The 23,586-nt window shown below is 43.7% G+C and overlaps 1 protein-coding gene across 5 annotated transcripts in view; it reads left to right on the forward strand.

Annotated features, from left to right (window-relative positions):
• The window catches only part of FOCAD (focadhesin), a 322,833-nt gene that overhangs the window by 276,895 nt on the left and 22,352 nt on the right, over positions 1-23,586 (forward strand). For all 5 annotated transcript variants that reach the window (XM_045468724.1, XM_045468726.1, XM_045468725.1 and 2 more), the window contains 2 exons: positions 383-463; positions 21,151-21,279. In XM_045468724.1, coding sequence (XP_045324680.1) covers positions 383-463; positions 21,151-21,279 — 210 coding nt within the window. The remainder of the gene's footprint in view (positions 1-382; positions 464-21,150; positions 21,280-23,586) is intronic.

The following is a 23,586-nucleotide window of genomic DNA, read 5'->3' on the forward strand; positions in this document are numbered from 1 at the left end:
GGGCTCGAGCTCATGAACCGTGAGATCATGACCTGAGCTGAAAGTGGATGCTCAACTGACTGAGCCACCCAGGTGCCCCTGGAAAGGATTTTTTTTTTTTTTTTTTTAACCGCATCAGTAAAGTTTTCATCCCCTGTGATTTTTCAGTCTCTATTAGGTTTACCACCCGTTTTAGATTTGCTTGCGTAGCCTAAGTGATTACTTCAAGGCCAGTCACTTAATCTAATAGAATTAGTTGCAACCACAGAGTATTGTGCTGAGATTAATGGCATAAACATCTCCGCTTTATCTCTAGGTTGATATGGCAGCATGAGATCATTATCTTTCCTTCATTAGTCCCACCGAGTTCACTGGTTAATTTGATCATTTTCTGTCTCCACAGTTCCTACTGACTATAGCTATTTGCCCGAGAGCAGTTTTATTAGAGCAGCCATTGGCTTCTTCATTACAGGAGGAAAAAAAGGCAAGTGAGCATGTTTCTCAAATTTTATCACTCTTGCTACGCAGTGGGTTTGTGTGCCCTGAGCCTGCTTCTGTAGAATTAATAACAAATCTGAAGGAGTGGCTGTTTTCCTCTGCGAGACCATCTTTGCAACAGAAATGACCAGGAGACCAACTCCGCTAAGGTGGTATGTAATCATACACTCTGTGTAACCTCTTGAAATCATCGTATTTGACCTTGGGGGTTGTGGGGGGGCGGTGAGCAGGGAATCTGTGAAGACCTTAAACTTTCATTTGGCTCTTTCAAAAATATGAATGTACATTTCTTTTCTTGTCGATTTCGAATGGGTGTGACCATAAAAGAGGAAACACACCTGGGACCTGACTAGGAAGTACGCCTTCTCCCTGAACCTTGAATGATCAGTCTTTGTTGTTGGGATCACTGGCTCTAGTTCCTCATTTTAGCGTGCGTTCTTTTTCTCCGCAAACATTTGTTCTTTTGTGATTTTTTTTTTTAATGTGTATTTATTTGGAGAGAAGGAGTGTGCATGCGCATGGGGGAGGGACAGAGAGCGGCGGGGGGGGGGGGGGGGGGGGGAGAGAATCCCAAGCAGGCTCTGTGCCGTCAGCGTGGAGCCCAGTGTGGGGCTGGATCCCGCAAAGACCTGAGCCCAAATCAAGATTCGGATGTTTAACCGGCTGAACCACCCACGTGCCTTGTCCCTTTGTGATCCTTTATTGCTGCCACCCACATTAGAGCACAAGCAACCTGAAGACAGAGATTGAGTGCCTTTTTTTTTTTTAATGTTTATTTCATTTATTTTGAGAGAGAACGAGTAGGGGAGGGACAGAGAGGGAGAGAGAGAGGGAATCCCAAACAAGCTACACTCTGTCAGCACAGAGCCCATCGTGGGGTTTGATCTCACAAACCATGAGAACATGACCTGAGCCATAATCAAGAGTCAGACACCTAACCCACTGAGGCCCTCCAAGTGCCTTCTGTTTTTGACTGAAGTCAGAATAATGCCATATAAGTCTTAAAAATAAATGCTCTTTACTGATACACATACTCTTCAATGCTGTGAGAGAAAATGTATCTCACTAGAAAATATCTTGGCTTAGGAAACCGTTTCATTGATGTCATATTCTTTCATTGATACTATTTGCTACTTCCTCTTTTGCCTGGCCTGGTTAGGTCATTCTGGGCAAAACCATTCCAATTTTAGGGGAAAATAAAGTTTTTAAATTCAAATGAAGAAATCTGGAGGAAGCGAGTTTGATTAATGAAGGTCAGGGAAGAGTAAAATCTTACTGTTGGAAAGGACATTAAAGGTCATGTCGTCTGATTTCCCACCGGGTACAGTAATCCCAGGAGTTGCCAGATTTCAACTGGCTTCATAGTTCAGAGATAAATTCCTTTGCTTCCTCGAGTTCAAGAGATCGTACTATTATTTTAGGGTCATGAGTTAGTCTAACTGCTTTCGTATACCCTTATGAAAAATAGATAGAGGGGCACCTGGGTGGCGCAGTCGGTTAAGCGTCTGACTTCAGCCAGGTCACGATCTTGCGTCCGTGAGTTCGAGCCCCTCGTTGGGCTCTGGGCTGATGGCCCAGAGCCTGGAGCCTGCTTCCGATTCTGTGTCTCCCTCTCTCTCTGCCCCTCCCCCGTTCATGCTCTGTCTCTCTCTGTACCAAAAATAAATAAACGTTGGAAAAAAAAAAAAAAAGAAAGAAAAATAGATAGATAGTTATGTCATTGTTGTACGTAATATATTTGGATATAGTCATGTAATATATTACGCGTAATGTAGAGTTCACTGTTTATATCGTCATAAACTAAGTCTCTTTATATTAGATCTCATAATAGAGATGTCTTCATTAGTAAGAAATTGAATTCTTACTAAAGGAGCGTCTAAATTTCCATGGCTAGAATAATTTTTGGAATACATATTTTGGCTCATTTTTCTTAGTTTGCTCCCTGGTATCTTATAAAAATTTTAAATGATGATGATGTGAGATATTTCCATGAGAAATAAAATAAAAATTCTTACGATAAAATGACAGACACTCCTTTTCTAGTGAATAAAATGTCATGTTGACTCCCCAGATCCATATTTCTTAGCAGACATGAATTTTCTCTGAATCCTGTGGGAAATTCTTGGTCAAACATAACATTTCTGTGTTACACAGTCAAGGCACAACAGGAAATACTCTGCTCTAAAATTGAAAAATCAGGTGCAACTGGCATCAGTGACGTGATTTGCAATCTTGCTGAAAGCTATTTTCAGACAGATAAATGAAGTATTAAAAATGCCATGCTACCAATCAGATTTTGGGCATTTTCAGGTTGTGGGAGAGGGCTGCCTTCTTGTCAGGTTTGCTGACTAGATTCAGAGGAAAATCTATTCAGCCTTACACATTACTAACGATGACCCCAGAGGAGTGGGGGCCGTGGGAGGCTGACCTCCGCCTCCGAAGCCCATTTACAAAAACAAAACCAGACCCTGCTCTATGGGTCTAAATGGGGTGGCCAAATGCGGAGGTGTGCATGCAAACGAGTGTTTTCTTCTTCAATATGCCCAGCTCATTTGAATTTTAATAACTCCCTTCTGAAGCAGCTTTTGAGTTTAAATGTCTGGATGTCACTCACTAGAGCCCAGTGGGGCTGCCGATAGGAAGGATGACGACTTTGGTGAGCTCTTTTGAGGACGAAATGGCTTTAGAGAATAAAAATCATGCGTGGCACAGGCCGGAGAGAGGAGACTTTAGGGATGGCCTGGCTTCATTGTCTCTGTATGCTATTTAATAACTCCTGAGAGGAAGAAAAATGTGATGAGTTATCCCTGACCCACACTTACGCCAGGATGAGATTGGGGACCATCAATTTTAGCCAATCAAATTTGAGATAATGAATATATTCATCTGTTTTCATTCTTTTTTTTTTTTTTTTTTTTGAGGGCTTTTCTCCCTTTTCTTTTAATGTTTACTTATTCTTGAGAGAGACAGAATGCGAGCGAGGGAGGGGCAGAGAGAGAGAGGGAGACACAGAATCTGAAGCCGGCTCCAGGCTCTGAGCTGTCAGCACAGAGCCTGACGCGGGCTCAAACCCACGAACTGTGAGATCATGACCTGAGCCAAAGTCAGTTGTTTAACCGACTGAGCCACGCAGGCGCCCCTATTAATCTGTTTTCTAATGCTCAGGGCTTTTCTCACCTTGGATCCTCACTTTAATATTCATATGATATTACACACGAGATGTTGATAACATCCATTCCTTCATACAGGCCTAAATTTGAAAACCAAAACTACAAAGTGCTTCTAGTTTTTCAGAGCTTCAGTTAATAGTTTCGAATGTAACTGTTTTTGTTTTTGTTTTTGTTTTTTTCTGCCCTGTAACATTCTCCTTTCTTCCCTAATAGCCCTGCCACCCTCATAGCAGATGTCATGATCATTATTATGTATTATTTATTCCTACGGACATTTCTTAACTATGCTAGGTTTAAAATTTACTCAGAATCTAATTCATCCTATCATGGAATTATTTTTTTCCCCTTAAGGGACTCTAAATTTTGACTCTGATTTTTGCTACTTTTCTATTCATTTTTTTTCCTGACTTCTGATCTTTGCTTTTTCTCAGTCTCCTAGCCATGTTCAGATTTCACCAAGATTGTATCTGTTTCTTTTATAAAACACTTACAATGTATTAGAAGTACTTAAGAAAAGTAATGATTCATTTTTGCTGCTAACACCACATATTTCTACCTAATAATTTAGGATTATTTGTCTTATCATTCTCTTCATGGGGAATTCGACTAGCTTTCTAAGCTTGTATTTTTCTGTTAGGCTTTAAAGTTCACAGTAAGAAGTATTATTTGCGGAAAGTTATTTAAATCCTTTTAATAAAGTCAAGATGAATGGCATTTCCTTTTTTTTTAAATTTTTTTAAACGTTTAGTTATTTTTGAGAGAGAGAGAGAGACAGAGTGTGAGCAGGGGAGGGGCAGAGAGAGAGAGAGAGAGACATAGGATTCGAAGCAGGTTCCAGGCTCTGAGCTGCCAGAAGAGAGTCCAGTGTTGGGGGGGGGGGGGGGGGGAGGGGAGCTCGAACTCACAAACTTGTGAGATCATGACCTGAGCTGAAGTCAGACACTTGACCAGCTGAGCCACCCAGGCACCCCTGGCATTTCCTTCTTGATAGGAATTCATTGGTCAGTGATCTATGTGCATAAGTACGGGGTTCTTAAATGAACTGTAGATAGACATATTCTCAGTTGATCATTTTGAACCAGCAGAAGATATATAACCATCAGATATATAATTTTGAACCAGCAGAAGATGAAATTATATGATGAGTCTAGTCAAAAGCAGGATTAGTAAACTCTGGGTGTAGAATAAACAATATGGGAAAGCTGTCCTATTTTTCTGATGAAATTACGGAGTTGATTACCGAGATTGTGTTAAAGCATTTTAGTTTAGTGATAGTTTACCTGTACAGATCTTTTAACAAGTATTATTAAAAATGAATACTTGTATATAACACTAAGTTCAAAAATGGTATAAGGAAGAAAAAAGAATCTCCTATAATCTCACCACCTAGAGATAGCCACAATAGATATTCTACCTTACGTCCATCTAGATGTGTGTGCGTTATGTGATATTGAATCATAACATGTATATTATTTTGTTGCCTTCTAATTTTTTAAAAATTTACTCACTTCTCATGTAAATGGACAAAATCACCACCTATCTCCTCCAGAAAGAAGCTTGCGAGAAGATGTGAAAAGAATCCTTGCATTTGTTCCTGGGATGTGTTTTGGGAGTGTTTGATTGCTATTTTTGATTGTAAACACCATCAAAAATATTTGCAAGGAAAAACGTCACCAATTGCCCCATGACTTTCTAACCACTATTATCATTTTTGAATTTTACTTTTTAATTTGTTTTTATGCACACATAATTTTTGCATACTTCCCAGTGTACGTATGCTTTGAATCTTTTAACTTCTATTATTGACATTTCCCTGTGTTTCATATATCTCCATAATTATCACTTTTAAATGACTGTAGAGGATTCGATCAAGTTGATGGATCATAATTATTTTAGCCATTTATCTATTGGTCATCTAAAAAATTGCCATCATGGAGAACATCTTTATGTCGCTCTTCTGCATAAAGGTTTTCCTTGGCTTCTTTGTTCTTCAAAAGGGTTGTACCAGGTTTGGGTACCTCAGCCCTGGATGCATGTGCAAAGCAGGAGATCACAACAGAGGTTAAAGGCATGGGGGTCAGGCTGCCAGGGCTCACACACCACTTTACTGTGTAATTTCAGACAAGCTGCTTACGTCCCTAAGCCTCAATTACTTCTGTAAAGTGGAGAGAATAATTGAATCTTTATAGGGTTTTGATAAACATTATGAGTTTATGAGTCACTTTATGTAACAGTGCTTAGAAAACAAAATAAAGGGGCGCCTGCGTGGCTCAGCCAGTTATGCATCCGACTTCGGCTCAGGTCATGATCTCACGGTTCGTGAGTTCGAGCCCCGCGTCGGTCCCTGTGCTGACAGCTCGGAGCCTGGAGCCTGCGTCGGATTCTGTGTCTGTCTCTCTGCCCCTCCCCCACTCACTCTCTGTCTCTCTCTCAAATATAAAAACGTAAGAAAACAATTTAAAAAAAATAAAAAATAAAGAGGAAACCCTTTCTAGCTATCATATTACAAAGCAAACCAATATATAGATAAACATGATTACAATAAAAAATCCATCAGGTATAAAATCATACCTTGACACTGCTTTAATTAACCTTTCATTTCCAGAAGGAATGAACATTTTTGCATATATTTACTGTCCAAGAAATTTATTTTTTTTAAGTTTAGTATTTTTTTTTAATGAGACAGAGGGAGGGGGAGAGAATCCCAAGCAGGCTTCACGCTATAAGCGCAGAGCCAGATGCAGGGCTTGATCTCACAAATCGTGAGATCATGACCTAAGTCGAGATCAGGAATCAGACGCTTAACCAACTGAGCCATCCAGGTGCCCCCAAGGTTTACGTTTTAATTAAATTTTAGAACACTTATTTTTTTAAATGTCTACTTTTTTTTTTTTTTTCTTTAAAGTAGGCTCTACACCCACCATGGGGCTGGAACTCACAACCCTGAGATCAAGAGTCACATGCTGTACTGATGGAGCCAGCCAGGCGCCCCCAAAATTTGTACCTTTTTTTCTTTTTGTTTTAAAGTAATTCCAAACTTACAAAGAAGTGAAAACTGCCAGAGAACCCTATTCAAGTTTCAGCAACTGTCCAAACGAGGTCTTGAGCAGAAAAAAGAGTTTAATCCGGAATATCACACTGCACTTAGTCCCACCTCCAGTCTCCTTCAATCTAGAACAGTTCTCCAGTCATCGTTTGCCTTTCAAGACTTGAAAGTATTTTAAGATTAGCAGCCGGTGATTTTATTTAATCTTTTTATTTTTAAAGTTTTTTTTTTTTTAGTTTTTAATTTTTTAAGGTTTATCTCTGAGACAGAGACAGAGTGAGAGCGGCAGAGGGGCAGAGAGAGAGGGAGACACAGAATGGGAAGCAGGCTCCAGGCTCTGAGCTGGCAGCGCAGAGCCTGACGTGGGGCTCGAACTCACGAACTGTGAGATCGTGACCTGAGCGGAAGTCGGCTGCTTAAACGACTGAGCCTCCAGGTGCGCCAGCAGCCAGTTATTTTATAGAACACTCGGCTGTTTGGATCTGCCGGTTTGCCTGCGGTTGCTCATGTGAGGGTAGGTCAGTCATCCTTGGCAGGAATATCACAGACGAGGAGCGTTGCCCCTCTCACGGCATCCCACCAGGGGGCACATGGTGTCTTTCTGCGCTGGAGGTGTTGATTTTGATCTCTTGGCTGAGGTGCTATGTTCCGGGCCTCTCCACTAGTAAGTTCTCCTTTCCCTTTATCATCAGTAAATATTCTTTGTGGAGCTGTTTTGAGACTTTAGGATTATCCGGTTTTTCATCCTGCTTTTGCCCATGAGTTTCATTGTCCATGAATGTTTTCTTGCCTGAATTATTCCTATGATGTTTGCCAAAAGGTGATTCCTTTTTAATTTTTTTTTAATCTTTATTTATTTTTGAGAGAGAGAGACAGCGTGTGAGCAGGGGAGGGGCAGAGAGAGAGGGAGACACAGAATCCAAAGCGAGCTCCAGGCTCTGAGCTGTCAGCATAGAGCCTGACGTGGGGCTCGAACTCACGAACTGTGAGATCATGACCTGAGCCGAAGTCAGACACTCAACCGACTGAGCCACCCAGGCACCCCTGCCAAAAGGTGATTCTTAAAATTCCCTCATTCCATTTATGTTTTTCAGTAGGCATTCTATAAGGAAGAGCTGCCATTTCCCTCCCTCTCTCTCACTCTTAGTACGGACTACTAAAATTTTATTTCGTGTAATTATTTGTTACTCAATTATTCATTATTTCATCCTTCATATTGTTCCATAGTGAGAGCCTCTTTACATTGGCTTTGTGTCCTTTTGACATGGCCCCATCATTCTGTGAGTACTTTGGTTGTGGCACAAGACATTCTAGGCTCATCTTGTATTCGTCTACAGTCCCGTAATAGCCGGGTAGGTCAGGTTCCTTTCAGTGGGGAATGTTACTTATTTATTTTTTTGTTTGCTTGTTTATTTTTGAGACAGAGAGAGCAAACGGGGAAGGGGCGGAGAGAGAGGGAGACGGAAACCCAAGCAGGCTCCGCACCATCAGCACAGATCCCCAACGCTCATGGGCTCGAACCACCCACAGTGGTTCCCTGTGCCGCTCAGGCATGCCGGGAACAACACTTAGAAGCAAAGATCTGGGCACAAATTCTCCTTGGTACTAGAGCAATCCCTGCTCTCAGGCTCTTTCAGTGGACAGTTAGGAAATAGACTCTCTCTCTCTCTCTCTCTCTCTCTCTCTCTCTCTCTCTTGCTCTGTCTCTCATGTCTATATACATTTCTATAGCTATATATATTGAAAGTCATGAGTTCATAATATCTCCAATTCCAGTTAACATCACACATTCATTCTCCTTTTCCCTCTTTGCGTATTTGTAACTTTCTTCTCTGACGGTAGTAAGAAGCCTGGTTCCATTATTCTCCACATACCTGCTCATTTTTGGAGTCCCCCTGTTTGAGGACAGTCTGCCGTTCCCGCTGGGCCAGAGCCCTGTGGAAGTCGCCTTTCCCTCTCGGGTCCTGATTGCCACTGGGTGGCCACCCTGCTTGGCGGCCTTCCTGGCGCTAAGGGGCCCAGGGACGTTTTTGTTCCTGATAACTCTGAACGTCGTGAAAGTACTGTTCACAACATCCTCCCAACTCTTAGTATCTGACTGACCGATCAGAATTATCACCTGTTTCCAACTACCATCTTTTTTTTTTTTTAATTTTTTTTTTCAACGTTTTTATTTTATTTTTGGGACAGAGAGAGACAGAGCATGAACGGGGGAGGGGCAGAGAGAGAGGGAGACACAGAATCGGAAACAGGCTCCAGGCTCTGAGCCATCAGCCCAGAGCCCGACGCGGGGCTCGAACTCACGGACCGTGAGATCGTGACGTGGCTGAAGTCGGACGCTTAACCGACTGCGCCACCCAGGCGCCCCTCCAACTACCATCTTGATATTAGAGTCGTTTCTGGCAAGGGACCAAGCATCTCCTCGTCTCCACAAAGAAGCCATGCTGTAAATATCTCTATCGTTGTTTCCTAAGGACTTTCATCTGGAAAAATCCTCGTCATCCTTTCCATCTTGGTTTAAACATCCTTTCTTCAGTGGGGGAAGAGGGGGGATTTGTGACATTTCCAGACTGGTTTAGGTTTCTTAGGTTACACTTTCTGATATGGTGTTCGTAGTACTTTACGTCCGAGCCATTATTTTCTTAATTATTTGTGTGGTTCTTTGTTTCAAGTCTGTCTTTCCCATTAGACTGTAATTTCCTCAGGGGCAGGAGGAACATCCGTGTTTTATCCTCAATGCTTAGAACACAGTACTTGGCATTTACTAGTGTTCAAACACTTGTTGATCTGCAGCTCTGAGTCTGTGTGTGTGTGCGCGCATGTGTGTGTGTGTGTGTGTGTGTGTTGGATAATTCTACGCTAAGTTGCTTTTAAACAGCACTGAAGATGGAGAAAGCGAAGTCATGCCCACACTACACAAGCGACATGCTGGGGTGGGCAAGAGACAAGCACCGGCTGTCAGCCTACTACTTACTACCAGACTTGCACTGGAGGGTTTACACATGTGCGTCGTGGCATTGAGATGTGATCCCCTGTGTAGCCAAAGTATGTGTGATAATGGGTCCTGTTGTAATGCATTATGTTCGGATATGCCATTTATATCAAGGTCCTTTGAGGCTGTCAACTGGATGAGAGATTTAAAGCAAGTTTGTATCTGGATTTTCAAACATCTGGATCCCATTAACAAGTACGGTTAGGCCTTCTCAGTTCCAAAGCCATTGTCTATAAAGCATTCCACACTTTCCTTTTATCTAAGGCACTTGCCTAAAAGACAAAGCACTGCAAGGAGGGAGCTAATCATTCCCGTCACTTGGCTTTGGGTTCCTGTGTCCAACGCTGAAGATCTCTGGGGAAGGAACCACGTGACTCTCTTCTCCCATCGTGGGACTCCCTCTCCTTCCGTACCTCCCCCCGCACGAGCGAAACTGCCAAGTGTTTCCTCCATTCCTAACAGTTACTATAATTCCTTTCATTCCAGTCATGTCAGAATTAGTTCCCTGTAAATACAGCGGAAAATTTTGTGTGATTCTGGTTATGCTACTCAGTAGCGATGCTTTGCCCTTTTAAAAGCGGAAGATTTACTGTGTCATAGCACTTACTTGATTTTCAGCCCGGGGTTCCATGTTACAGGTTCTTCTTGTCTCTGACACTTGCTGTGTATCAGGTCAATACGGAAGCAACATGCAAAATGGATAGTAAAGTGCCGTTATTAACGCAGGCTCCGTTCTCCTGTCAAGGGAGAGCTCGTTGTCTAAACAATAAAACATGGTGCGTGTGTGTGTGCGCGTGAGTGCGCATGCGTGTGTGTGTGTGTGTGAGAAAATGGTCATGTTTCACACTGGGTGCTAGTATTAGAGGACAGGGTGAATGCCTTCCCTGATTCCCTAGATCCTCTGGAAACTGCAAAATTTCTGTAGTGAATTCTGTAGAAGGACCTGGAATAACATCTTACGTAATTTTGAAAACTCTTGATCTGAGAAAAAAATGTAAAGGAGTCTGCTTGTGAATTAATGATTTCCAAAATAGATTTGGATTCATGTCCTTAATAGGAGAGAAAAGCAGTTCTATGCACAGATACTGTACCGTCTGCCAGCCCATCAAGCCATTTCTAAGATTCACACACCAAAATTACCCCAAAAATGTGGCTTAAATTTTTCTGGGGGTGTGTGAAATCAAAGACTCCAATTTGCTGCCTGTATTGTATAGGGACAGTCACCCGCTGTGTGTAATCAGTAGACAGTTATGTAAATAGCCAACCGGTTGATTCCTATCACAGCGTTTTTATTTTGATCATACCTGATTTTGCCTTGTCTATCTATCCTCTTACTCCAATATAAGCTCCACTAGTGAAGGAATCTATTCTGTCGTGTTGAATACTCTCTTCACTGTCTGGAACAGTGCCTGGTACCCGCTAGATACTCAGTGACTGACTGAATGAATTTTTTTATGAATATGTTTATTCATTTATCTATTTACCCATGTATGTATTTATTTATTTGTTAGAAATTCTCTTTGTAATAGCCGGGGTAGATTCCCTGACTCCCTGCACTCCTCGTATTCCATCTTAAGATGGAATAGAAATAAAGCTTCAGTTACTGGTAACGCAGCTTAGAAGAGTACTGAACTTTAACCTTTTCAAAAAGCCAAACCGTGTTCGTTGGAGGGGAGAGAAACATCACTGGGAGGTACACTTCTAGTTTTACGTTTCTAACTTGGCACAGGCTTGGGTCCGGAGGTAGATTAATTGGTGGCCAGCCTGAGAAAACATGCTGATTGTTGGAATGGCTCTAGCTGGAAATAAGAGTGTCCAACATCAGGAAAGGCCTGGGTTGTAAGTGTGGCTTTACTTGGTCAATATACGAGTAGTATGTGAAACTGTGAGAGCAAGTGGAGGCAGGCAGCGAGACTCAGCAGAGAGAAACCCGGAAGCGTAGGGAAGCATTTATTTCAAGAACGAGGGCATGATGCAGTTTGTATGTGGGAAAGTATGACATGAAAGATTGGAAGAAGTGTCCTTGCATATGGCATTTAGAGAGCAATCGAAATCTTTGCAAGGACAGTTCAAGTGGCACGAGGACCGGGAGCCGACACGGATAGCAGGCACTGAGACTTTTTGTCACTCTTCCTTTCAGGGGCTGCACGGTGTCAATCTCTGTCATGGATTCTGCGTTTTTTTCTCTCCAGACTGCTTCATCTATTTCTATGCTTCTTGGGCTTTGTTCTTTTAATTTTTTTTTTTTTTTTTTTTTTTTTTTTTGTAAAACAGAACAAAATTGACAGTTCTAACCGCTTTAAAGTCTACAATTGCGTGGCATTTAATGTATTCTTAGTGTTGTGCCACCGTCACCGCTATCTGGTTCTAGAACATTTTCATCACCCCAAAAGGAAATCTTGTACCCGTTGAGCAGTGGGTCCCCCATCATTCCCCGTTTCCCCCAGCCTCCAGCTACCCCTAATCTACGTTCTGTCCCTATGGATGTGCCTGTCCCATAAGTTTTATTTAAATGAAATCGTATGCTGTACGGCCCTTTGTGGCTGCATTCTTTCACTTTGCATAACGTCTCCAGGGTTCATCCATGTAGTGGTAAGCATCAGTATTTCACTGCCCTTTATGGCTGAATAATAGTCCATTCTATGGATATGCGTTGCTTTTGTTTTGTTTTTTAATCCATTCATCAGTTGGTGGACATTTGGATTGTTTCTGCCTTTTGGCTTTTATGAGTGGTGCTGCTATGAAGACTTGTGTACAAGTCAGTGTTTGAACACCTGTTTTAAGTTATTTGGGGTATCTATCTATAAGAGGAATTTTTAGGTCATATGGTAATTCTGTGTAATTTTTCGAGAATCTGCAAAACTGTGTTTCCACAGTGACCGCACCTTTTTACCTTTTTACCAGCAATGTATGAGGGTTCCAATTTCTCTACATCCTTGCCAGCACTTGCCCTTTTCCATCATCATCATCATTTTCCTCCTGTTGAGTGTGAAGCGATATCATTTGGTTTTGATTTGAATTTCCCGAATACCTAATGGTGCGGGAGCATCTTTTCCAGTACTTGTTAGCCATTTGTAGCATCTCTTCCTTGGAGAATTATCTCTTCAAGTCTTTGGACCATTTTAAAAATTAGATTCTCTTTTTGTTTTGGAGTTGTTGTTTTTTTTAATTTTTTCTAACGTTTATTCATTTTTGAGAGACGGCGAGAGACAAAGCATGAGCGGGGAAGGGGCAGAGAGAGGGAGACACAGAATCCGAAGCAGGCTCCAGGCTCTGAGCTGTCCGCACAGAGCCCGACTCAGGGCTCGAACCCACGAACCGCGAGGTCATGACCTGAGCCGAAGCTGAGGTTTAACCAACTGAGCCACCCAGGCGCCCCTGGTTTTTGAGTTGTAAAAGTTCTTTGTACATTCTGGATATTAGACCCTTATCAGATGTGTAACTTGGAAATATTTTGTTGTGTTAGGTTGTCTTTTCACTTTGTCAATAATATCCTTTGATGCTGTTTTGATTATTGTAGCTCTGTAGTAAATTTTGAAATTGGTATGTATGAGTTCTTCAGATTTTTCTTTTTCAAGATTGTTTTGGCTGTTAGGAGTCCCTTAACAATTCAATGTGAATTTGAGGACCAACTTTTCCATTTCTGAAAAAAAAAAAAAAAAAAAAAAGCCATTGAAATTTGGTAGGGATTATGCCAAATCTGTAGATACCTTTGGATAGTATTAAGTATTCCAGTCCATGAACCTAAGGCATCTTTCCCCTTACGTATATTTTTAATTTCTTTCTGCAATGTTTGTATTGTTCGGTGTATGTGTCTTTCACCTCAGTTAAATTAAAAAAAAAAATTTTTTTTTAACGTTTATGTATTTTTGAGACAGAGAGAGACAGAGCATGAACGGGGGGGTGGGGGGCAGAGAGAGAGGGAGACACAGAATCGGAAGCAGGCTCCAGGCTCTAAGCCATCAGCCCAGAGCCCGACGTGGGGCTCGAACTCACGGACCGCGAGATCGTGACCTGAGTCGAAGTCGGATGCTCAACCGACTGAGCCACCCAGGCGCCCCAACCTCAGTTAAATTTAATCCTAGGTATTTTATTCTTTTGGACACCATTGCAAGTGGAATTGTTTCTTAATTTCCTTTTTGGATTATTCATTCCTGAGATACAGAAACACAACTAAATTTTGTGTGTTGATTTTACCCCCAGCAACTTTACTGAACTGTTTTCTATATGTAGAATCATGTCATCTGTAAATACAGGTAGTTTTACTTCTTTCCAATTTGTATGCCTTTTATTTTTTTTTTCTTTCCTAATGGCTCTGGCCAGAATGTGCAATACAAAATGGTGAATGTGGGCATTCTGGTCTTATTCTCTATTGTAAAGGAAAAGCTTTTAGTCTTTTACAGTTGAATATAATGTTCACTGTGTATTTTTTACGAATGCCCTTTATCACGTTAAGACGATTCCATCCTATTCCTAATTTTTGGAGTATTTTTATCATGAAAAGCTGTTGGACTTTATCAAAAGCTTTCTGTGTCAGTTGAGATTATCATGTGTTTTCCCCCCTTCATTCTATTAATGTGGTAAATTGCATTGATTTATTTTCTTATTTTGAATGACACTTGCATTCTTAGCATAAATCTTGTGTGGTCATTATGAATAATCCTTTTAATATACCGTTGGATTCAGTTTGCCAGTGTTATAGTGAGAGTTTTCACATCTATATTCGTAACAAATAGTCGTCTGTAGTTTTTTGGTTTTTTGTGTTTCTTTTCTTTTCTTTTTTTTTGTTAAATGTTTGTTGTGGTTTCCTTGCTTTTGGTGTTAGGTTAAGGCTGGTCTCATACAATGAGTTAAGTGCAGTTGAGGAGCACCTAGGTGGCTCAGTTGGTTGAGCATCTGAGTCTTGATTTCAGCTCGGGTCACAATCTCACAGTTCATGGGTTCGAGCCTCATGTTGTGCTATGCACTGCCAGTGAGGAGCCTGCTTGGGATTCTCTCTCTGCCCCTTGTCCCACTCACACACACACTCTCTCTCTCTCTCTCTCTCTCTCAAAATAAATACATAAACATTAAAAAAAAGTGCAGTTGACCTTTGAACAACACAGGTTTGAACTGCACGTGTCTACTTATATGCAGATTTTTTTCATTAAATACAGTACAGTACTGTAAGTGTATTTTCTCTTTTCCGTAATTTTCTTAACATTTTCTTTTCTCTAGCTTAATATACAAAATATGTATTAATCAACTGTTCATGTTATTGGTAAGACTTTCCATCAACAGTAAGCTATTAGTAGTTAAATTTGGGGAGGAGGCCAGAAATTATATGTGGATTTTTGGCTGCAACAGCGTTAGCACCTCTAACCCCTGTGTTGTTCAAGAATTAACTATATTCCCTCCTCTCCTGCTTTTCTTGGGAAGGAATTGAGGATTGATGGTAATTCTTTAAGTGTTTGGTAGAATTCACCAGTGAAATCATCTGGTCCTAGACTTCTCTTTGTTGGGGCTTTTTGTTTCTTTTTCTTTTCTTTTTTTAATGTTTATTCATTTTTGAGAGAGAGAGCAGGGGAGGGGTCGAGAGAGAGGGAGACACAGAATCAGAAGCAGGCTCCAGGCTCTGAGCTGTCAGCACAGAGCCCGATGTGGGGCTCGAACTCACAAACCACGAGATCATGACCTGAGCTGAAGTCAGATGCCTAACCGACTGAGCCACTCAGGCGCCCAGGAGCTTTTTGTTTCTATCTCTTTCCTGGTCAGAGGACTGTTTGCATTTTCTGTTTTTTCTCGAATCAGTTTTAGTAACTTGTGTGTTTCTAGGATTTTGTCTGTTTCATCTAGATTATCTAATTTGCTGGCACACAGTTTCTCATAGTTTCCTGTTTATAATTCTTTTTGTTTCTACAAGGTAGGTAGAAATGTCTTCACTTTTATTTCTGATTTTAGGTATTTCCATCTTCCTTTCCAGTCTGTATAACTTTTATTTCCTTTCCTTGTCTTCTTGCATAAGCTAGCACTTTTAATATAATATTGGAAAGGAGTGATGAGAGGAGACATCTTGACTTGTTTCTGATCTTAGTGAAAAAAGCTTCTATTTTTAACTATGAAGTATGATGTCAGCCTAGAGTTTTTTGGGGAAGCTCTACTCTATTCCTAGTTGGCTGAGAGTTTTTTATCATGAATGGGTGTTGGCTTTTGTCAGTTGCTTTTCCTGCGTCTATTGATATTGTTTGTGTGATTTTCTTTGTTAGCGATTACTGATGTGATGGGTTATATCAGTCGATTTTTGAATGGTGAGCCAGCCTTGCATATCTGGAATAAACCTCACTTGGTCATAGTTTATAATTCTCTTTATACATTGTTAGATTTATTTTGCTAATATTTTGTTAAGGATTTCTGCATCTGTGTTCATGAGAGATATCGGTCTGGAGGTTTCTTGTTTTATCTTGGTCTAGTTTAGTATTAGGGCAATGCTATCCTCAGAATAAGTTAGGAGTATTCCCTGTGCTTCTGTTTTCTGAAAGAGAAATTAATATAATTAGTATACGGAAGAATTAGTGTAATTTCTTCCTTAAATAGTTGGTATAATTCGGTGAACCCACCCACCTGGGCTTGATACGATCCATTTTGGAAGGTTATTAATTTTTTTTAATGTATAATTTTTTTAAAGCATATGTTCAATAGTGTTATGTGTATTCACATTATTGTGAAACCAATCTTTTTCATCATGCAGAACTAAAATTCTATACCCATTAAATAATACCCTTTCTCCCTCCCCATAATCTCTGGTAGACACCATTCTATTTCCTGGTTTTGGGTTGTTGTTTTTTTAAGTTTATTGATTTATTTTGAGAGAGAGAGAGAGAGAGAGAGAGAGAGAGAATCCCAAGCAGGTTTTGCACTGTCAGGGTGGAGCCCGATGCGGGGCTCAAACTCACGAACCGCGAGGTCATGACCTGAGCCTAAACCAAGAGTCAGACACTTAACTGACTGAGCCACCCTATTTTCTGTTTCTATTAACATTGACTACTTAGGTATCTGATATAAATGGAATCATACGGTATTTGTTTTGTTGTGACTGAGCTATTTCACTTAGCGTAGTGTCTTCAAGATTCATTTATGTTATAATGTCTGACAGGATTTCCTTTTTAATGTTGAAACTAATTTGTATATATATGGTATACAGATTGTGAGTGTTCCACAAGACAAGCAAACATTTCTAAGAAATTTCCACTTGATAAACAAGCAATGTCTTGCCATATGAGTAGTACGTGACGCTGAAAATCACATGATCACAACGGAGACAGTGATTCTTGAAATTCACTTTGATATACAAGTGCTTTGGATTATAAGCATGTTTCCTGAGTGGACTATGCTTGCAAACTAAGGTTTTACTGTATGTGTGTATATACACATACACACATATGTACACACATATGTATTTTGCTTATGTACACATAAGCACATTTTGCTTATCCATTTACCCATTCATTGATATTTGGGTTGCTTCTACTTCTTGGCTGTTGTGAATAGTACTACTGTGAACACTGGTGTAAAAACATCTCTTCAAAATCCTGCTTTCAGTTCTTTGGAGTATAGACCCAGAATTCTATTTTTGATTTTTCGAGGAGCCATCATACTGTTTTCCGTAGCCGTTCTACCATTTTATAATCCCACCAGCAGTACACAGCGGTTCCAATCTCTCCACATCTTCACCAACAATTGCGAAGTGTTAAATAACTTCCAAGATGTTATTTAAATTCAAGTTAGTTAATATATAGTGTAGTATGGGTTTCAGGAGCTGTTTGTTTCTGCAGCTGTTTGTCCTTTTGAAGACTTTGCCCAGCTTCTGTTTCCCTCTGTCCAGTCTCTCCTGATTCTGCTGTCTTTTCTGCCTCAGCTACTACTGCTCCTGTGCTTCTCCTTTTTATGGTGTTTGTCCTTTTGCTGATTCTGCACCCACGTCTGCTTCCCCCGTGTTCAGTACCTGCTGATTCTGCTGCCTTGTCTGCCTCAGCTTCTCCCTTTTCCCTTGCTTCTCCTTTCTACAGCTGTTGTGCCTTTTGCTGACTCTGCCCCGCTTCTGCTTCCCCGTCTTCAGTGCCTGCTGATTCTGCTGCCTTGTCTGCCTCAGCTTCTCCTTTCTCCTGTGCTTCTCCTTTCTCCCGTGCTTCTCCTTTCTGCAGCTGTTCCTTTAGCTGACTCTGCCCTGCTTCTGCTTCCCCGTCTTCAGTGCCTGCTGATTCTGCTGCCTTGTCTGCCTCAGCTTCTCCTTTCTCCCGTGCTTCTCCTTTCTGCAGCTGTTCCTTTTGCTGACTCTGCCCTGCTTCTGCTTCCCCATCTTCAGTGCCTGCTGATTCTGCTGCCTTGTCTGCCTCAGCTTCTCCTTTCTCCCGTGCTTCTCCTTTCTGCAGCTGTTCCTTTTGCTGACTCTGCCCTGCTTCTGCTTCCCCGTCTTCAGTGCCTGCTGATTCTGCTGCCTTGTCTGCCTCAGCTTCTCCTTTCTCCTGTGCTTCTCCTTTCTCCCGTGCTTCTCCTTTCTACAGCTGTTGTGCCTTTTGCTGACTCTGCCCCGCTTCTGCTTCCCCGTCTTCAGTGCCTGCTGATTCTGCTGCCTTGTCTGCCTCAGCTTCTCCTTTCTCCTGTGCTTCTCCTTTCTCCCGTGCTTCTCCTTTCTGCAGCTGTTCCTTTAGCTGACTCTGCCCTGCTTCTGCTTCCCTGTCTTCAGTGCCTGCTGATTGTGCTGCCTTGTCTGCCTCAGCTTCTCCTTTCTCCCGTGCTTCTCCTTTCTACAGCTGTTGTGCCTTTTGCTGACTCTGCCCCGCTTCTGCTTCCCCGTCTTCAGTGCCTACTGATTCTGCTGCCTTGTCTGCCTCAGCTTCTCCTTTCTCCCGTGCTTCTCCTTTCTGCAGCTGTTCCTTTTGCTGACTCTGCCCCGCTTCTGCTTCCCCGTCTTCAGTGCCTGCTGATCCTGCTGCCTTGTCTGCCTCAGCTTCTCCTTTCTCCTGTGCTTCTCCTTTCTCCTGTGCTTCTCCTTTCTCCCGTGCTTCTCCTTTCTCCCGTGCTTCTCCTTTTTCCTGTACTTCTCCTTTCTACAGCTGTTGTGCCTTTTGCTGACTCTGCCCCGCTTCTGCTTCCCTGTCTTCAGTGCCTGCTGATTCTGCTGCCTTGTCTGCCTCAGCTTCTCCTTTCTCCCGTGCTTCTCCTTTCTGCAGCTGTTCCTTTTGCTGACTCTGCCCCGCTTCTGCTTCCCCGTCTTCAGTGCCTGCTGATTCTGCTGCCTTGTCTGCCTCAGCTTCTCCTTTCTCCTGTGCTTCTCCTTTCTCCCGTGCTTCTCCTTTCTGCAGCTGTTCCTTTAGCTGACTCTGCCCTGCTTCTGCTTCCCTGTCTTCAGTGCCTGCTGATTGTGCTGCCTTGTCTGCCTCAGCTTCTCCTTTCTCCCGTGCTTCTCCTTTCTACAGCTGTTGTGCCTTTTGCTGACTCTGCCCCACTTCTGCTTCCCCGTCTTCAGTGCCTACTGATTCTGCTGCCTTGTCTGCCTCAGCTTCTCCTTTCTCCCGTGCTTCTCCTTTCTGCAGCTGTTCCTTTTGCTGACTCTGCCCCGCTTCTGCTTCCCCGTCTTCAGTGCCTGCTGATCCTGCTGCCTTGTCTGCCTCAGCTTCTCCTTTCTCCTGTGCTTCTCCTTTCTCCTGTGCTTCTCCTTTCTCCCGTGCTTCTCCTTTCTCCCGTGCTTCTCCTTTTTCCTGTACTTCTCCTTTCTACAGCTGTTGTGCCTTTTGCTGACTCTGCCCCGCTTCTGCTTCCCCGTCTTCAGTGCCTGCTGATTCTGCTGCCTTGTCTGCCTCAGCTTCTCCTTTCTCCCGTGCTTCTCCTTTCTGCAGCTGTTCCTTTTGCTGACTCTGCCCCGCTTCTGCTTCCCCGTCTTCAGTGCCTGCTGATTCTGCTGCCTTGTCTGCCTCAGCTTCTCCTTTCTCCCGTGCTTCTCCTTTCTGCAGCTGTTCCTTTTGCTGACTCTGCCCCGCTTCTGCTTCCCCGTCTTCAGTGCCTGCTGATTCTGCTGCCTTGTCTGCCTCAGCTTCTCCTTTCTCCCGTGCTTCTCCTTTCTGCAGCTGTTCCTTTTGCTGACTCTGCCCTGCTTCTGCTTCCTTGTCTTCAGTGCCTGCTGATTGTGCTGCCTTGTCTGCCTCAGCTTCTCCTTTCTCCTGTGCTTCTCCTTTCTCCCGTGCTTCTCCTTTCTCCCGTGCTTCTCCTTTTTCCTGTACTTCTCCTTTCTACAGCTGTTGTGCCTTTTGCTGACTCTGCCCCGCTTCTGCTTCCCTGTCTTCAGTGCCTGCTGATTCTGCTGCCTTGTCTGCCTCAGCTTCTCCTTTCTCCCGTGCTTCTCCTTTCTGCAGCTGTTCCTTTTGCTGACTCTGCCCCGCTTCTGCTTCCCTGTCTTCAGTGCCTGCTGATTCTGCTGCCTTGTCTGCCTCAGCTTCTCCTTTCTCCCGTGCTTCTCCTTTCTCCCGTGCTTCTCCTTTCTGCAGCTGTTGTGCCTTTTGCTGACTCTGCCCCACCTTTGCTTCCCCTCTTTCACTGTCTGCTGATTCTGCTGCTTATCTCCTGATTCTACCCCTGATTATCCTTCTCCTACTGATGCTTTTCCTTTTACTCAGTCTGCTTCTCTTGCTGCTGATGCTGATTTCCCTTCTGCTACATATGTTGATCCGGCTGCTTTTGCTTTTCTCCTTGCTCTTTTACCTTTATACACATCATTTCCGGCTTCCTTCAGACTTCACTTTTACATGGCCCTTCATGGCGCCTCAAACCCTGACTGTGCCTTGTGGCTCCACTCATACCTGCTCCAGTGTCTCATCATTTCAGTTGCAAATTAACCTGCACCCGGGGGAACAAAAAAAGAGTATGTTAAAGCCATAGCCCCATGCCATAGATAGCTGGTTAGCCTCTGGATTAGCTGTTACGGAAGGCACTTCCCTCTGGAGCTGTCAGCCGTGGCACAGGCTGGAGAGTGAAAGCGGCAAGTCACATGGTACACAGCACGACCCCTGTGGGCCGCAGGGATGGAAGGACTTCACGGTCACTAGGAGGGACTATGCCTGATGAGGCAGCAATGACCTCCTCTTCTGGAAGTAGATTGGGGAGTGCGTGATGGCGCAGTAACGTGGACGAGTGACTCTTTTTAGAAAGCTGGATGAAAAGACAAAGAGCGTATGGAGGACAGTCAAGTAGTGACGTGGACCATTTCTGTCCAGACAAGAGGGAAAAACCAGAGGCAAGTGAGGAGGAGAAGAGCAGAGGAAGCAGGGTTTTGTAACGGAGGGGGTTGAGACTGAGAGCACAGAACTGAAGAACCGACCATAGTTGAACATGTGATACCAAATCCTTTGGCACTGGAAGAAAAGGAAAGCTGGCATTTCCGCCTCTCACGATGCTGCCGAAGCGTTTTACTAGCGTTTCCCTTTCTGTTGCAGGTCCTGAGTCTGTGCCTCCTTCCCTTCTGAAGGTCGTGATGAAACCCATCGCAGCTGTTGGAGAGAGCTACCAGTTCCCCCCCGTGAGCTGGGCCGCGCTCCTCTCGCCACTCATGAGGCTCAACTTCGGTAAATATCAAGTGTTTTCAGGCCTTCGGACTCCGCTTTTAGGACGTGACCTGAAGAGAAAAATAGATTCTGGGTCGCGAATGACGGCGGCCGGAGAGACCTTTGCGATCATGAGGTCCATCCGCTTGGGTGACCGTCTGGGCTCCTTTCCCTGAGTCACTTTATAGGTGGCTGAGGCCGAGGGGGAGGAGTTCCGATGACACGGGCCACACGCGCTCACTGAAACGAGACTGGACGGAGGCGGGCCCGTTGCTGGGCCGCGTGGCACAGGTCGCAGAGAGAGCCCGGTTTGATGGTCATCGGACCGCGTTTTCGGAGCTCTGGGATTCAAGGAAGCCCCCCCCCCCCCGGGGGAGGGTGGATTTGTTCTCTGTTGCTGTGGTAACAGACCTGGCAGCCTGAAGCAGCTTGAAGCTGTACAGATGTATCGGCTTGGAGTTCTGTGGGTCCGAGGGCCAGCGTGGCTCCCGCTGGGCCAAAATCAAAGTATCGGCAGAACGGCATCCTTCCCTGGAAGCCCTGGGGAGCGCTACGGCCTGAGCGATTTCGTCCCCCCGAAACTCACGTGTCGACATCCTGATCCCTTATGTGATGCTCTTGGGAGGTGGCGCTTGGGGAGGTGATCAGGTTGTGACTGTGGAGCCCTCGTGAACGGGATTGTTGCCCTTTATAAAAGAGGCCCCACCGCGCTCCCTTGCCCCTTCCACGGTGTGAGGACATGGCTAGAACCGGCCGTCGGCAGCCGGGAAAGCGGTCCCGCCCGAGCCCAGCATGTTGGCACCCTGATCTTGGGCTGCCAGCTGCCAGGGCTGTGAGAAATCAGTTTCCGTGGTTTATAAACCACCGAGTCTGTGATGTATTGGGGTACCAGTCCGAACAGAGTGAGACAGGGAGAATCCATTTCTTTCCCACTTCTAGAGGCTGCCCACGTGCCTTGGCTTGCCATCCCCCGTGCTTCATCTGCAGAGCCCGCGTGGGAGGGCCGAATCCTTTTCACGCTGTCCCCTTTCCGGTTCTCTACAACCAGGAAGGGTTTTCCGCATCAAAGACTCGTGTGATTCATGGGTCCCTTTGCACGGTCCAGGGTAACCTCCCCATCTCTCGTCCTTATTCCCAATCACATCTGAGAAGCTCCTTTGCCAAGCAAGGTAACATGTTCCCAGGTTCCAGGGATTAGGATGTAGGCATCTTTGAGGGCCGTTATTCTATCTACCACAGATTCTTTGTGATGAGAGGCAGAGGGAATGCACACCCCAGCAACCTCTTTTGTGGAGTTAGTATATACACATTTAATCCCATGTACATCCCCCCCACCCCCGGCCCCAATCTCAAGAAAAAGTGGCATTGGTCGGGGGTGGGGGGGACAATTTTTTAACAATGCTACAATATCGTGTGTGTGTGTGTGTGTGTTTGCCTACTATTGTTTACAGTACGGTGCTCACAATATACAAAACGACTCATAAACCATAATTTATGTGCAACTGAGAGGATGCTCAAAGATGATTCTGACTCTGTACAGTTTTTCGCTTAAATGCTTTCAGTTGAACCTAATACCTGTGTAAGATATGACGTCACCGATACCGTGTTTCTGGAGATTTCATTAAAAATCGTGTTCTCCTGGGGCGCCTCGGTGGCTCAGTCAGTTTAGCGTCCGATTTCGGCTCAGGTCAGGATCTCGCAGTTTGTGAGTTCGCGCCCCACGTCGGGCTCTGTGCTGACAGCTCAGTGCCTGGAGCCTGTTTCAGATTCTGTGTCTCTCTCTCTCTGCCCCTTCCCTGCTCTGTCTCTCTCTGTCTCTCAAAAATTAAAAAAAAAAAAAAATTGTGTTCTCCTGAGCCTCCCCCTACTTTTGTATGCTGTATTGAAAATGTTTATGTTTTAGTAAAAATCCTTACAAAAAAGAAGAAAAGGGGTTGGGAAAATACGTGTGCTGATGGGGATCAGGCTACTAAAAGGACTCGATCACTGGGGAATGTGGCAACATTTTTAAGTCCTTCCAGACCTAAACAGATTTTTCTATGAGCTGAATGCAAGGTAGAAGGAGAGGAAAACAGAGGCAAAGCATTTTAGCTCATGTTTTCTCAAATTTTTCATGGTATTTGATTATTTAGTTTTTATTTATTTATTTATTTATTTATTTATTTATTTATTTTGAGAGAGAGAGCACGAGCGGGGCAGGGGCAGACGGAGAAGGAGACACAGAATCCGAAGCAGGCTCCAGGCACTGAGCTGTCAGCGCAGAGCCCGACGTGGGGCTCGAACCCACAAACCATGAGATCATGACCTGAGCCGAAGTCAGATGCTTAA

This window comes from Leopardus geoffroyi, chromosome D4 (assembly GCF_018350155.1).
Source record: "Leopardus geoffroyi isolate Oge1 chromosome D4, O.geoffroyi_Oge1_pat1.0, whole genome shotgun sequence".
In the NCBI taxonomy this organism is placed as follows: Eukaryota; Metazoa; Chordata; class Mammalia; order Carnivora; family Felidae; genus Leopardus; species Leopardus geoffroyi.